Consider the following 16,536-nt stretch of genomic DNA (forward strand, 5'->3'; position numbering starts at 1 on the left):
AAACCACCGCAAACTCCTGAGGAAGTAGAGGTGCTGACGTGCTCTCTCCACAAACTCATTAGAGTGTTGGGTCCAGGTAAGATCCTCTGAGATAGTGATTCCCAATAACTTAAATTTGCTCACCCTCTCCACCTCTGATCCCCCAATGATCACTGTATCATACACCTCAGGTTTTTCCCTTCCTGAGGTCAACCATCTGCTCCTTGGCTTTGGTGACATTGAGTGCAAGGTTGCACCATTCAACCATGTTTTCAATCTCCCTCCTGACTCAGACAGGAGATCAAAATTGTGATCTGGCACCAACAGTCTTTTACAAACTAATTCCTCCTTCACATTGGCTCACGTGAAAGGGCTTCCTACTCCCTAAGTATTTGGGCATTGGAAAAATTTTATCTGACCTTCAGATTACCAGCAAGACACTCAATATGACGGATAAGCTTCTGAACTCTCCCTCTTCCTTGCCATCACGCTGGGTCTGCTATCCACCAGGTTTTTTCACAACGCAACTCCACCACTTCCTGATCAGAGGATCACTGGGGTCTCCCTCCGCTTCCCCCCACCCACCCCATTGACATGATCTACCAAGATCGTTGTCTGAAGAGGGCGTGCAAAATTGCTGAGGACCCCTTCTACATTGTACACAGTATCTTTCAGCTGCTCCTGTCAGGGAGGATCAGAGCCAGAACCACCAGGCTGAGAAACAGCTTTTTCCCACAGGCAGTGAGAATTCTGAATGACCAAAGGATCTGTTCACACTAATCATCTAAGACCCTCATATTTATTGAACAATATTTATTTTTATACACATATACTTGTCCTGAGTGTGTTTGTCTGTATGTGTGTTATATCTGGATGTGTGTCTGCGTGTTTTGCACCAAGGTCCGGAGAATGCTGTTTTGTCAGGTTATACTTGTACAGTCAGATGACAATAAACCTGATCACAAACACTTGTCCTGCTTGAAGCAATTACCATCTGCGAATCTTTCTGCCCATTATCCCGCTTCCCACACTCTTCTTCATTCCCAAGTCCTTGTCTTTTCGTGACACACAATGTTAGACCAAAGCCTCTTGGTGAGACATCCTTTCCTGAAGGTCCAGGCTTTCCTCAGTGTCCTGGATAATATTTAATCTTCAACCAGCAGCACTGGGATGCAGATGCAAAATAGTGGGAGCTTCTAGAGCACATATGTCAAACTCTGGCCCGCGGGCCAAATTTGGCCCGCAAGATCATATTAAATACATATTAGAGTTGGCCCGCTGGCCGCCACGCCAGTATAGCGTATGCACACTGAAGGTGAAAATGAAGACGCCGGAGGTGTGGAGGGATCTCAGAGTCCCGAATCCCGGGAATCGGAGCGCCGCACTCAGCCCGCCCGGCTCCCGGACACACAGACGCGGCTGGAGTTGGGGACCATCCTCGCTGGGTCTGCGCTTCAGCGGTGACGCCGGACCGAATGTCTCGTTGGCGATGCCTTCCCCCTCGCTCCGTGCGCGGCGGACCCTGCCTCCCGCTCCTTTTGTTGGAGACAAGCCCGGCGCCGTGAGATCGCAGTTTAATCCCTCTCCAACCATGGGAGGGGGTGGGAGCAACGCGCTCTTCTCAGCCAATTCCTCCACCACCCCGGATGCCGGTGTTTCAACGGGGGGTTCGGGTGCCTTCGTCAGGCGACCGACCTGTTGGTCCAAGACAAGGGGAGAGCGTAGAAACTCCACACAGACAGCACCTGAACTCGGGTGAACGTGGAGCTCCGACCCTACATTCCACATCAGGACTGTGTGTAAGATTGGGAGCAGTGAGACGGAAGCTTATTTTGTTCCTGTGATTTAAGCCTTTCTTGGGGTGGGGGGGGGGGGTCCTTCTCTGACCACTTGCCTAACAATTAACCTAATCAGATGTGGAGTTACCACAATACAACAGTTCTCAACCTTTTTCTTTCCGCTCGCGTCCCTGTGCCATTGGTGCTCTGTGATTAGTAAGGGATTGCTTAAGGTGGTCTGTGGGTGGGAAGAAAAAGTTTGAAGACCACTGCTTTAATCATCCCTCATTGACTCGTCATGTGCACGGTTTCAGAACTCCAAAGGAAATGGGCCAATAACAATGACAATGAAAGAGTTTATCCAAAACTATTAGTAAACATTTATTTTAATAAGAAAAAGTTTAACGTTACATATGTTGAAAGAAGAGAAAACATGCAGATGTTGTTGAAAATTTTCAATAAATATTTAGTTCGGCCCTCGACTTAGTCCAAGTTTTTAATTTTGGCCCTCCGTGAATTTGAGTTTGACACCCCTGTTCTAGCGGGACAATTGACTACCGTGTTTACCGTAAATATTCGTGTTTAATGCAAAAAATTTTGTACTGAAATTCTAGCTCAAAGTAGGAAGAAAGAAGGCAACGCGACTCGAGCGGGTAGGGGGGAGAGACGGCAGCGCGATTTGGGCGGGCAAGGGGGAGAGACAGCAGCACGAATTGGGTGGGCGAGGGGGGGAGAGAAACACCAGTGTGAATCGGTGGGGGGAGTGAGAGACGCCAGCGCGAATCGGGCAGGCAAGGGGAGGGAGGGTCGTATTATACACAGGGGTAAAACTTTTCTCCCTTTCTCCCCTCAAAAATGAGGGTCGCCACGAAACGCATTATACACGAATATTTACAGTACTCTACTATAAGGGAAGAGGGATTTGGGAAGGGAACATTTTTTTAATGAGTCATACAGGGCAGATTCTGGACCTTTGGCTCAACTTATCCATGGCAACCAGGTTGCCCAAGGTTCACATGTTCCTTTTATTGTCACGTTATAATATGTAAAATCTAATACCTATGATATACTGCCTGCCATGAAGAGTTGCCATGATCATTGCCCGGTGCCCTTAACAATAAGAGATAGGAAAGCAAAAGAGAGTCCCTTCAGACACTGAGTGCCTGTGGATTCTCTTCCAGCTCCCACAGCCTCTGTAACTCCAGACCTAAGCCTCCAACGTGATCAGGAAGCCATCAGTGCCTGAGGCTCTTTGGGGCCCTTTCTTGCCCTCAGCACCCTCTCGAATCCCTGCCCCGATACCTGGTTCCCAAGAGCTGGGCTCTACCAGCCTGTGCGAGTCCTTTGACTGCGAGTCGGCAGCCTGCGTGGGTCCTTTAGCTGTTGAGTCCCTTGTTGGTCAGCTGCCACGGTCACCTCCGATGCTGCTCCTCCTCCACAGAGGGGCACTTTTCCCTGTTTCTAGTGCCTTACACCTGTCTGCTGCCTCCCCCTAGAGAATGCAACCCCTCATGGTATGCTGCCCAGCTTGAGCACAGACCTCTGCAGTTGCAAGATTTAAAAAAAAACCTGGTTCTATTTGCCAAAGCTCGGCCTATATCCTGGGCAATAAACATGTACCAGTCTGACTGTCTTTAATTTTTTTTCAATTTAGACATACAGCACAGTAACAGGCCATTTCAGCCCATGAGCCCGTGCCGCCCAATTTACACCAAATCATCCTTCACCCCCGGTGCTGTCATGCTGGGTATAATGTGACTTCAGTAAGAGTCATGCCACACAGAAAAGGCCATTCAGCCCCATTCTTCAGTGACAATCAAGGTGACATTCTGGGCTAATCCCATTTGGCTGCATTTGGTATACACTCTTCTCAAGATCAAGTGTATTTGTCATCTCATTGTACTAGTACAGCCTGATGAAACAGTGAAGTCTCAGAGAGTTGTTTTAGCAGTTCATCGGTTGTTCTGCCTTCTCACTGCCCGTGGGAAGAAGCTGTTCCTCAGCCTGGTGGTGCTGGCTCTGATCCTCCTGGATCTCTTTTAAATTTTTTATACACATTTAAAAAATGTAGACATACAGCACAACCACAGGCCATTTTGGCCCATAAGTTCGTGCCGCCCAATTTACACCCATGGTACGTTTTGAACGGTGGGAGGGAACCGGAGCCCCCGGGGCAAACCCACACAGACATGGAGAGAACAAACTCCTTACAGAGAGTGCTGGATTTGAACAATTACTGGTGCTGTAAAGGCTTTGCGCTAATTGCCTCACCAACCTTGCCACCCCTGTTGTAATTGTACCTGCCTCTACCTCTTCTTCGTTTCATAGACCCACCACACTCTGTGAGAAAAAGTTGCCCTTGAGGTCCCTTTTAAATTTTCCCCCTTTCACCTTAAACCTATAATCTCTAGTGTTAGAAACACCTGACCAGGGGAAAAGATTGTGACCCACAATCCTCTGTAAGGTCAATTCAGGAAAGAATTCCAGAGCAAATGGGGCAGCCACTGATAATGGTTTAGTATAAAATTGACTTTCTTGAGAACAAAGTTGCTAATTAGAAACATAAAAACAGAATTTCCCTCAGAAATCCATGGGAGCTAACGTGCCACGTTGGAAACGCCAGAGGATTATAAGCTCAGTCCAGCCTATTCTCTCTGAGCAGAAATATTTGAGGGCATTTTAATTTTTTTTAAATTTAGACACACAGCACAGTAACAGGCCCTTCCGGCCCACGAGCCCGTGCTGCCCAATTACACCCAATTAACCTACAATCCCTCCCCCCTCCCCGTACCTTTGAAGGGTAAAACTGGAGCACCTGGAGGAAACCCATGCGGACACGGACAAACTCCTCACAGACCGTGCTGGATTTGAACCCCGGTCACTGACGCTGTAACAGAGTTGCACTACCCACTACACTAACTGTTGCTGCCCTTTTGTTTGGTCAACAAAAGGCCTCAACAGACTGGGGTCGAAAGATTTTTTTTTTTGGAGACCGACATTGCCATCAAAATCCCTGCCTGGTGACTTCTCCCAGTGGGTGAGCCAAGGCCTGCTCTTCACCAAGCACAATGGTCAAATAAACAGTAAATAATTGCTGCTGGCCCTTTCGGGATTGAACCAGCAAGTCCCAGCATCTTCAGAAGCCCAAGGGCGGCAATAAATACTCATGTTGGCAAACAATGAGATGCTGGAGAGGCTCAGTGGGTCAGGAAGCATTCCACGTGTAGAAATGGTCAGTCAATTTTCCAACCCTTTATCAACCACTTCTCCCTGTGGACGCTGCATAACCTGGTCAGTTCCTCTAGCAGCTCGTTGTTCGCTTCCGACTCCAACACCAACAGTTAGTGTGTTTCTCTAACAGCAGGCTTTGGTTGATTATGGGTATTGGAAGATACTCACTGACCCTCCAGGCCACAGTCGCATAGGTATCATCATTTCCATTCTCAGCTAAAATTAAAAAGTGGGTCTTAGTGCAACCCTAGATAATTATCACAAAGGTTTGCTGCTTTTAAAATGTTGGAAGACATTTCAAGATTGGGGATTAGGACACAGGCCTTACTCTAAAGCTATGCCTAAGCTGTATACTCAGTAAATTTAGACATACAACACGGTAACAGGCACTTCCGGCTCATGAGCCCGTGCCGCCCAATTATAACCAATTAACCTACAACCCCCGTACGTTTTGAAGGGTGGGAGGAAACTGGAGCACCCGGAGGAAACCCACGCGGAAACGGGAAGAACGTACAAACAATATGGGATTCGAACCCCTGTCCCAATTGCTGGCGCTGTGACAGCATTGCGCTGATCACTGCGCTAACCCTGGTAACCAAATTAAAATATGGAGATTCTTCGGATTCATTCTATGACCCATTCACTGGCCCATTACACCTCCTGCAGTTATCTCACTTCCACCACTGCACTGTCCCAGCTTCAAGGTGACCTTGTGGAAGGAGGAAGTTGGAGATCAGTCTGGCTCCAGACCTCTCTCTCTCGCCACCTCAGACAGAGGGATTAGCACCCTGCTTCATAACGCAGAGTTGGAACCCCTCCAGCAACTGTGTCGGTTTGAATCCCTCTCGTTCGGAAGTGGCGTCGGGGAACTTGTGGCCCTTTGCTTCTCTGCAAAGGCCTTGGATATGAAATTGACAAGAGATCACTGCAGATCTAAAATGTTTCCCAGCACAGATCCATCAGCAGTCGAGGACTATGGGAGAGCAGAACTGAATAGGTGCAGGTGAAACAACCTGACCCCGATCGGTAACTTCGATTACAGCCCTCCAAATCAGAAAATAGGAACAGGAATCAGCCACAAGACACCTCAAAAATAAAACACAGAAGTCTGCAGACATTGTGGTTGAAGTAAAAACACAACGCTGGAGAAACTCAGCAGGTCAAACAGTGTCCTTTATTAAGATAAAGATAAAGATACAGAACCAATGTTTGGGCTTGAGGCCTACATCAAGGTGTGATTTACAAGACACCTCAAGCCTGCCCTGCTATTCAATATGATTAAGGCTGATCTATGCTGGCATTAACTGCTCTTTTGTGCTAATTCCCTTAACCCTTAATTCCCCAATCTACCAAAAGTATATCTACTTCCTCTTCATATTTGCTGAAGCAATCTTTAATGTCACTTTATGGGCACTAATAACAATACCTCTATTTATATAGTGCCTTCAATGTCATGTCATCCCAAGGTAGTTCGCAGGAACAGTTTAATACCAGCCACAATGGAAGGAACAGGTGCTTATAGGTGTGGACGAAGTGCTGGCTTTCAATGGGATGAAATGGAGAGGTTGAGGAATGGAATTCCAAACTTTAGGGCAGTGGCCTGCTGCTTCATCGGAGGATTACAATTGGGAACAAGCACAAACTGGAGGAACAGAGAGATCTCAGACTCACAAGATAGAGGAGCAGAAGTTGGCCCATCGAGTCTGCTCCACCACTGAGCTGATCCATTCTCCCACTCAGCCCCGCTGCCTGGCCTTCTCCCCATAACCCTTGATGCCCTGACTGATCAAATACCTGCCAATCTCTGCCTTAAATATACCCAACGACCTCACTTCCACAGCCGCCTGTGGCAACAGGTCCCACAGACTCACGACCCTCTGGCTAAAGATATTTCTCTACATCTCTGTTTCTTTTTCACTCAAAATATATTGATTGAGCATCAAAAACAACTTTGTGCACATTATACAGATGTACATCGGACTCCTGTCAAAACGGCGGAAACTGCCAAAATGTTTGGCCTGGAAGTCAGCCTGAAGAAAACTGAGGTCCTCCATCGGCCAGCTCCCCACCATGATTACCAGCCCCCCCACATCTCCATCGGGCACACAAAACTCAAAACGGTCAACCAGTTTACCTATCTCGGCTGCACCATTTCATCAGATGCAAGGATCGACAATGAGATAGACAACAGACTCGCCAAGGCAAATAGCGCCTTTGGAAGACTACACAAAAGAGTCTGGAAAAACAACCAACTGAAAAACCTCACAAAGATAAGCGTATACAGAGCCGTTGTCATACCCACACTCCTGTTCGGCTCCGAATCATGGGTCCTCTACCGGCACCACCTACGGCTCCTAGAACGCTTCCACCAGCGTTGTCTCCGCTCCATCCTCAACATCCATTGGAGCGCTTACATCCCTAACGTCGAAGTACTCGAGATGGCAGAGGTCGACAGCATCGAGTCCACGCTGCTGAAGATCCAGCTGCGCTGGATGGGTCACGTCTCCAGAATGGAGGACCATCGCCTTCCCAAGATCGTGTTATATGGCGAGCTCTCCACTGGCCACCGTGACAGAGGTGCACCAAAGAAAAGGTACAAGGACTGCCTAAAGAAATCTCTTGGTGCCTGCCACATTGACCACCGCCAGTGGGCTGATAACACCTCAAACCGTGCATCTTGGCGCCTCACAGTTTGGCGGGCAGCAACCTCCTTTGAAGAAGACCGCAGAGCCCACCTCACTGACAAAAGGCAAAGGAGGAAAAACCCAACACCCAACCCCAACCAACCAATTTTCCCCTGCAACCGCTGCAATCGTGTCTGCCTGTCCCGCATCGGACTTGTCAGCCACAAACGAGCCTGCAGCTGACGTGGACTTTTTACCCCCTCCATAAATCTTCGTCCGCGAAGCCAAGCCAAAGAGACATCGGACTCCTAGTTTCGGTTTTTTTAAAAACAGAAAAACCAGCGCACACGTACACAAATGTTTGCATACACCCTCAGATAGGCAGCTCTGATTTAAATTGACGCTCTTTTATCCTGAAGTTGTCCCCTCTTGTCCCACAATCCCCTACCATGGGAAACACCCTTGCCACATCTACTCTATCCAGGCCTTTCATCATTCAAAATTTCTTTAAGAGGTTCCCCCCCCATTCTTCTGTACTCCTGACAAATGTTCCTCATATGCTATAGAACATAGAACACAACAGCACAGTGCAGGCCCTTCGGCCCTTAATGTTGGCTGACCCATATATTCTTGAATAAAAAGCATTAAACCCTCCCTACCCAGTAACTCTTCCACTTTTGCTCCATTCGTGTGCTTGTCTGAGTCCCTTAAATGCTCCTAATGTTTCAGCTTCCACCTCCATTCCTGGCAAGGCATTCCGGGCTCTCACAACTCTCTGCATAAAAAACTTACCCCTGATGTCTCCCCTAAACTTCACTCCCATCACTTTGTACAGATGTCCTCTAATGTTTGCTATTCCTGCCCTGGGAAACAGACACTGGCTCTCCACGCTATCTATACCTTTCATAATCTTGTGGACCTCTATTAAGTCTCCTCTCATCCTTCTATGCTCCAAAGAGAAAAGTCCCAGCTCTGATAACCTTGTCATATAAGACTTGTTTGCTAATCCAGGTTACATCCTGGTAAATCTCCTCTGCACCCTCTCCATTGCTTCCACATACCTCCTATAATGAGGTGAGCACTACTGAACACAATACTCCAAGTGTGGTCTCACCAGAGATTTGTAGAGTGGCAGCATGTCCTCTCAACTCCTGAACTCAACCCCCATTAATGAGTCCCAGCAGCCCATAGGCCTTCTTAACCATCCTATCAACCTGTTCGGTGAACCCCAAGGTCCTCTGTTCATCCACAATCTTTAGTAACCAACCATTAACCCTGTACTCATCTTTCTGGTTTGTCCTTCCAAAATTTATATGGATTTATATGGATTGAACTCCATCTGCCACTTTTCTGCCCAACTCTGCATCCTTTCTAATCCTCTTGAAACCGACAATTTAATTTTAATTTTATTTAATTTTAAAACTTAGACATACAACATGGCAACAGGCCATTTTGACCCATGAGTCCATGCCGCCCAATTTACACCAATTAACCTACACCCTTGGAACATTTTAAACGATGGGAGAAAACCAGAGTCCCCGGAGGAAACCCATGCAGACATAGGGAGAATATACAAACTCCTCACAGACAGCGTGGGACTCGAACCCCGGTCTAGTCCGAATCGCTGGTGCTGCAAAAGTGTTGTGCTATCCGCTACGCCAATCGTGCTGCCCCTTCAACTTCATCCACAAACTTACTGACCTATCCTTCCGCTTCTTCATCCAGATCATTTATAAAAATCACAAAGAGCAGAGGTCCCATAAGAGATCGCTGCGGAGCTCCACTCCTCCCTGACCTCCAGGCAGGAACCTTCCACTACTACTCTCTGCTTTCTTCCTGCAAGTCAAGTTTTTAATCCACACAGCCAACGTTCCGCTGATCCTGTGCCTCATGAATTTCTTGATGAGTTTCTCTTGTCAAATGCCTTAATAAAATCCATGTCTACTGCCCCACCTTCATCAATTTCCTTTGGTTACCTCCTCAAAAAGCTCACGAGTTAAAGACCTTCCCTTCACAAAGTTATGCTGTCTCTCTCGAGTAGACTGTAGATCCCATCTTTAAGAATCCTCTGATGTAAGACTCGGCGGTCTAGAATTCCCAGGAATCGCCCATTACCTTTTTTTGGAATAATGAATTACAGCACTGGCTATGAGTTTTAGTTTATTGTCACCAATATGAATGTTGAGAATTTTAGTTTTTCCCACTCATTTATTTTTCCCATAATTCTGAGGTTGGATCCTTTCACTGCTAGGTGACCAAACATTTGCACACAGCACTCCAAAGTTGGCCTCACCAATGCCTTACACAACTTCATCATAACTTCCCAACTCCTATACTCAATTTTTTTAATTTATGAAACAATGTGTCAAAAGCTCTCTTTACAACCCTGTCTACTTTAATGTCACTTTCAGGGAATGATGTACCTGTATTCCCAGATCCTTCTGTTCCAGTGCCCTACTGCACACCTTACTTCCCAAGTACAACACCGAATAACATGGCTTGCTGACAGTTCCTTTATCCTGCCTCAATTGTCCACTTCCCCCAGTAAAGTTCACTGTCCTTGCTTTGACTGTGCCCTGGGCGGTTAATGACTATGCGTTCAGGCGGACATGAAAAGCCTTTGCTGAGGTTGGCGAGCAATGAAAGGAAGAGCAAAAGCAAACCACGTTGAGGCCTACTTCTGTGGGCCTTTCGTGCTAAGTGTCTGCCGCAGAGACGGTGCCAGAGCCTTTCTGCCTGCTCCTCACCCCTCTACTGCCTCAGCTGAAGTCAGCTGACTTCCTGCTGATGAAAAACACCTATGACTGGTAGGGTCAATCAGTCAGAATAAACAAGGAAGGCCTATATTAATATGCTTTTTCCATCCCTTTGAGGGATGTTCACAGCAGTGTACAACCAATGCAATTAGCCACAGCTGCAAGGTAGGTTAGCTCATCTACTAATTTGCCCACAGCAAGCTCCCACAGAATTGTGCTAAATGAGGCTATTGCCAACACCAAGGTTAACTCTGTTCCCCCCAGTGCAGCACTCCCTCAGTTACTGCCCGGAGCATTGCAAAATGTGGAATGAGATTTGAACCCGTATTTCCCGCATTTCTTTATGACGCGGGGCGTGTATCATTCGGCTCATCCATTCTATGTCAGCTCACAGAACAGTAATTTAATCTATTCTTCCCCAGATTCCCATGAATTCTGCCACGTCCCAACACGGCTTACGGCAGTCAATTGACCGACCAATCTGCCCTCCTTATCCGGGCGGAGAGCTGCCTGTTACAGGGAGAGCGTGAAAACTCCGTAAGCATGCATCACCAGTGACCAGAATTGAACCTGGGGCACTGAAATTAGGGGATAGTGGCTCGAAATAGCCGTGCACTGCGCTTGACCACTCGAGAGACCTTCTGACCCTGAGCTCCTTTTGGCAGCAAGAGCTCTGGTAATCCCTTCAGCGATAGGAGTGTCAACAGTCACAGTAAAAGACATAGAGGTCACAAGAAAAAGGACGTACATGGTAAATGGTAGGGCACTGAGGAGTGCAGTAGAACAAAAGGATTTGGGAATACAGATACACAATTCCCTGAAAGTGGGTTGTAAAGGAAGCTTTTAGCATATTGGCCTTCATAAATCAAAGTATTGAGAACAGGAAAAGGGGAAGTAAAACATGGAAGTCTGTAGACATTGTGATTGAAGTAAAAGCACAACGCTGGAGAAACTCAGCAGGTCTAACAGTGTACTTTACATAGAAAAAAATAAAAACACATACCGACGTTTCAGGCTTGAGCCCTTCATCAAGGGCTGAAGTCCAAATAAAAGAGTAAGGGGGAAAGGCATAATAGGTGGAGAAGTGAGGGAGGGAATAGCAGCAAGTTAGGGGAGGGGGGATGAAAAGAGAGGGAAGGGGGTGGAGAGTTGACAAGGGGAAGGGAAAGGAGGGGGAAAGGAGAGCAGGTTAGCAGAAACCAGAAAGGTCAATGTTAATGCCATCTGGCTGGAGAGCGCCCAGATGGAAAATCAGGTGTTGTTCCTCAATTGAGTACAGGAGTCGGGATGTTATAGTAAAGCTGTGTAAGACATTGGTGAGGCCAAATTTGGATTATTGCATGCAGTTTTGGTCACCTAATTACAGGAAGGATACCAATAAGATTGAAAGAGGGCAGAGATTTACTGGGATATTGCCTGGACTTCAGGAACTGAGTTACAGGGAAAAGTTTAGCTGGTTAGGACTTTATTCCCTGGAGCATAGAAGAATGAGGGGGGATTTGATCAAGATATTTAAAATGATTAGGGGTATAGACAGAGTAAATATAGGTAGGTTTTTTCCACTGAGATACAAACCAGAGGACATAGGTTAAAGGTGAAAGGGGAAAAGTTTAGGGGGAACATGAAGGGGGATTTCTTCACACAGAGAGTGGTGGGAGTGTGGAATGAGCTGCCAGCTGAAATGGTGAATGCAAGCTCAATTTTAACATTTAAGGAGAATCTGGACAGGGTCATGGATGGGAGAGGTATGGACTGGGTGCAGGTCAGTGGGACTGGGCCGAAAAATGGTTCAGCACAGGTGAGAATGGCCGAAGGGGCCTGGTTCTGTGCTGCAATGTCGTACTTCCATCAGAGTCTTACAATTACAACAGATGAACATAAAGGTTTACCTGCTGGTGAGGCAGCCAATTGCTGTTGCTATCTGTGCCTACTGGGTTGTCTTCCATCCACGATTTGGGTGTTAATCCAGGACGGCTTCTGTTCAGTTTTGGAGGCAGCAGGACATGACTGGTGTAGGACCTCTTTGAAGAGTAAGACGGAATTGAGTTCGAGACTCCCATTATTCCAATCGATCTTCTCAGGCCCCTGCTGCAGGTACTGTTGATGGAGCCCCAGCTTCCGCCTCCTCCTCCTCCTCCTCCTCCTCCGCCGCTCTGCTGTTGATGGCTCCCCCAGCTGAGCGCCCTGAAGTTCGGCTGCTGCGCGCTGAAGCCGTTCCTTTGGGAGAAGGTCCCCTGGTGCGGAAGCTGGCCGAGGAGGGGCGACTGCCGGTGCTGCGTCTGCTGCTGCGACAGCCCCATCGGGTGCGCCGAGGGGAGCGACCCGCCGAAGAGGGGCCCGAGGTGGACCATCTTGGGCAGCAGCATGGCGGTGGGCAGGACCCTTTGCTGGAGGAGGGCCTCCTCGCCCACCTGGCCCGTGGTCGACCAGCCTAGGCTGCCGAGGGGCGAACTGGTCCCACCGTGATCTTGTAGCACCAGGCTGCCTGGACCTGGGGGACAGTCCATTTGGGTGGTCCCACTCACACCCTCACTGTTGACCTCCAGATCGGGCTCAGGATAGGGGCTGCAAACTGATGGCCTTTTAGTATCATTTTGGAGCATGGCTGGGTGGGGAGTAAAATTTTTTTGAGGGGAATGCAATTACTTTTGGTTTTGGGGACGGGGGGGAAGGAGCTGACACGGGCAGGGTCGGGGGACAGACGAGAGGAGGGCTGGAGAGGCAGCCCCAGCGCAGCGCTCGCCCGGCGATCCTCGCCCCGCTTGGGGAACTGCACAGATCGTGTCAGTCCCAGCCAACGCCGCCGCTAACGCATGAAACGGAGCGAGTTGGGTGTGCGGCCAGCAGCCTGAGTGCCGGGCTCTGCATGTGTGTACTGCTGGTGTGTGGCTTCCCCTCCTGCTCTCCCTTCGTCCCCGATCGATCGCATCAAAATGGGAACAACCAAGATCACAAGATGCTGTTTAATGACCTATGCATCGCCTCCTTACTCCGGAACTGAAGCTCTTGCAACTCCGAAGCATTCTGGTTGCTTTGCAGAGAAAAAAACTCCCCCCCCCCCCCCCCCTTGTGATGCAAACCTGACATTCGACCTGCACCAGGAATTTGGCCACCAGATCGGATCAGAGTCTGCGCAGGGGTTTTGGAGATTTGTTTGCATTTCTGTTGAGAACCCTCCCCCTCCCATCCAGTGTACAACGGCCTTTCGGCCCTTCGAATCCGTACGTTGTTATACTCCCCATTGTTTCCATTAACAGCCAGTCTGGTTACAGGGCTTTGCTTCTTTAATGCTGTGCACAGTTTTGTTTTGCACTACCAATTCTGCCTGTCCCGCAAAAGGTGGGAGAAGAAAAGGTATTTCAGGGTGGTGTGCCGTATGTACCCTGACAAGAAATCTAGAACATCCCTCTGACCCTGTGGCTAACCCACAGGTCTTTGGAATGTGGACTACCCCTCCACCATCAGACTCCTGAACAACAAACTCAAACTTCAAGGGCTTACTTTGCACATTATATATTGACACTTGTTTTTTTTCTTCCCCTGTATGGCACATTTTGCTTTTGTGTAGGTAACTTTTATTCTGGAGTGACAGTAGAAATTCTGCCTGAGGGAGGTGGAGGGGGGGGTGGGAAAAGAATCTCAGGGTTTCATGCGATGTCACACCTGTCTTCTTCTTTTCTTTGGCTTGGCTTCGCGGACGAAGATTTATGGAGGGGGTAAAAAGTCCACGTCAGCTGCAGGCTCATTTGTGGCTGACAAGTCCGATGCGGGACAGGCAGACACGGTTGCAGCGGTTGCAGGGGAAAATTGGTTGGAAGCGTTCTAGGAGCCGTAGGTGGTGCCGGTAGAGGACCCATGATTCGGAGCCGAACAGGAGTGTGGGTATGACAACGGCTCTGTATACGCTTATCTTTGTGAGGTTTTTCAGTTGGTTGTTTTTCCAGACTCTTTTGTGTAGTCTTCCAAAGGCGCTATTTGCCTTGGCGAGTCTGTTGTCTATCTCATTGTCGACCCTTGCATCTGATGAAATGGTCACGCCTGTACTCTGACGATAAATGTGAGTTTGAAACCCATGCGGAACGTGCAAACTCCACACGGACAGCACCAGAAGTCAGGATGGAACGAGGGCCACTAATCGCAGCACCACTGTGCCACACCGCTGTACAGCCTTTTGCAAGGCTAAGAGGTGAGCAGAGACTCTGCCAGCTTTGTAATTCTAATCGCATACTTCCCGTGATTGAAGTTAATGCTGTCGTTATTATAAGATGGCTGTTTGTGACTGGAGTATCTCCGACATTGAATCAATGATTAACTGCAAAAATTACTTGTATGGACATAGAGTATTATTGACATGGAGTAAAACACGAAAATCTGCAGACAATGTGATTGAAGTAAAATCACGATGCTGGGGAAACTCAGCAAGTCAAACAGCAAACTTTATATTGCAAAGATGAAGATACACAACGTTTCGTGCTTGAGCCCTTCATCAAGGTTTGGTTATGCATCTTTGCTATATAAAGTTCGCTGTTTGACCTGCTGAGTTTCTCCAGGATTGTGGTTTTGATATCTACATGGAAATCATTTATATTTAAAAATGTGAAATATAAGGATTGTCTCAACTCCATGGGCTTTGAGATGTAAATATGTGGATGGTTTGCAAACCATTTGGCACAAGGGGTCCACCCTCATTTTTATGTTCTGAAGCAACCCATCGATCACATCACCCCTTTACCTCGTTGCCTGCAAAAGGCAAACACTAGAAGTATGGGAAACGTGAAAGAGAGACAGCTAGGACTACTCTGCAAGCTGGGCACATATGCGAAGAGAGAACCAGTCTGTTCCTTAGATGCACTCATACGTCAGCTGATCCTGGTTGTTGCAAGTTCCCTGTTATTCAAGGCAGAGAGCTCAAGGAAACAGGGCCAGGAAGAGGCCACCATATGAAAGGACTTCAGATCAAGTCTGTCGTCACGTCTTCTGTTGCAGTTCCCCATCACCATCACTTTCCCAATCATTCAAATATTTATCTATCTCTACTTTAAATTTCTAAAAATCTGGCCTCCACCACCTTCTAGTGCAGAGAATTCCAAATACCATATTCCTAACCCCCTGAGAGTTGTGTTTCCTGAATCATGTTACCTTGTAAAAGAGGGCCAGAGCATAGTCTTCCAAGCCTTGTTCTTCGATTCAAAGAATACTTGATATTCAGTATTACATTACATTTTAATTTTTAATATTAAGTATGATAATATTACCATAATTCCAAGAAAATAGGTTGGTGATGTGAGACATTTTAAAGTAAACCTAAATCCTGAGTAAGAGGGTTGTTGAGTGTAACCTTAGTGGTTGCTAAAATCATGTTGGGAGTGGGTCAAGGGACTTTCCCAGGGAAGACAATTCTCGAACAAGACTGAAAGGGGAGATATTTTAAAGTGAACTGGGGGGGCAATTATTTCACCCAGACGATGGTCCGTATCTGGTTTGAGCTGTCAGAGGAAGCTTTGAAGTAGGTATCATTATGGTGTTTAAAAGACATTTGGACAGATTTATGGGTTTAGAAAGATGTGGACCAAATGCAGGCAGATGGGACCAGGCCAGAATGCCAACTGGGCTGGCATGGATGAGTTGGGCCAAAAAGCCTGTTCCGTGCTGTATGACTCTATGAAGATGGGTGTCTTATGAGGGGTTTTCATGGTCTTGCCCTCTACACACATAAAGACTGTAACTCCAGGGATGCATACACCATTAAGGTGCACAGGATAGAAAAGTCTCGTGGTTGAAGTCTGATCAAGGTTGAAGATTTAAGATTCCTTTATAATTATGTAATAAAATCAGTGTGTAATGTTACATGAAATTGTCTTTAGTCTGCCATAAAGCAGGGAGATTCGCCATCCGCAGAAGTTGCCTGAAGCACCTCTTACAGTCAGAGAAAGAGAAGCAAAAGAAATCCCCCCCAGGGTCACTGAGTGTCCGTGGATTCGCCTCCAGCGCTCCCGCAGCCTCCGCAGCCGCACAGACTCCAGTTCAATCTATCAGCAGCCTGAGGAGATCCCATCAGGCCCAGCAATTGTCTCCACATGGGGCGAGCAGAGAAGATCCCTCCTCAACCCCCATTTACCTTCACCATTCAGAAAGGTCACTGGGGAATTCATGGCCATGCTTGGAAAA

At 47.6% G+C, this 16,536-nt stretch overlaps 1 protein-coding gene across 1 annotated transcript in view; it reads right to left on the reverse strand.

The window, feature by feature from the left end:
- LOC138754148 (cytoplasmic polyadenylation element-binding protein 2-like) overlaps positions 1–13,387 on the reverse strand; it is a 40,718-nt gene extending 27,331 nt beyond the window's left edge. Inside the window, exon 1 of the mRNA XM_069918009.1 lies at positions 12,258–13,387. Within this exon, the coding sequence (XP_069774110.1) occupies positions 12,258–12,971 (714 nt within the window). The 5' untranslated portion in view covers positions 12,972–13,387. The remainder of the gene's footprint in view (positions 1–12,257) is intronic.
- Between the last annotated feature and the right edge of the window lie 3,149 nt (positions 13,388–16,536).

Source organism: Narcine bancroftii, chromosome 2 (assembly GCF_036971445.1).
Source record: "Narcine bancroftii isolate sNarBan1 chromosome 2, sNarBan1.hap1, whole genome shotgun sequence".
Lineage (NCBI taxonomy): Eukaryota > Metazoa > Chordata > Chondrichthyes > Torpediniformes > Narcinidae > Narcine > Narcine bancroftii.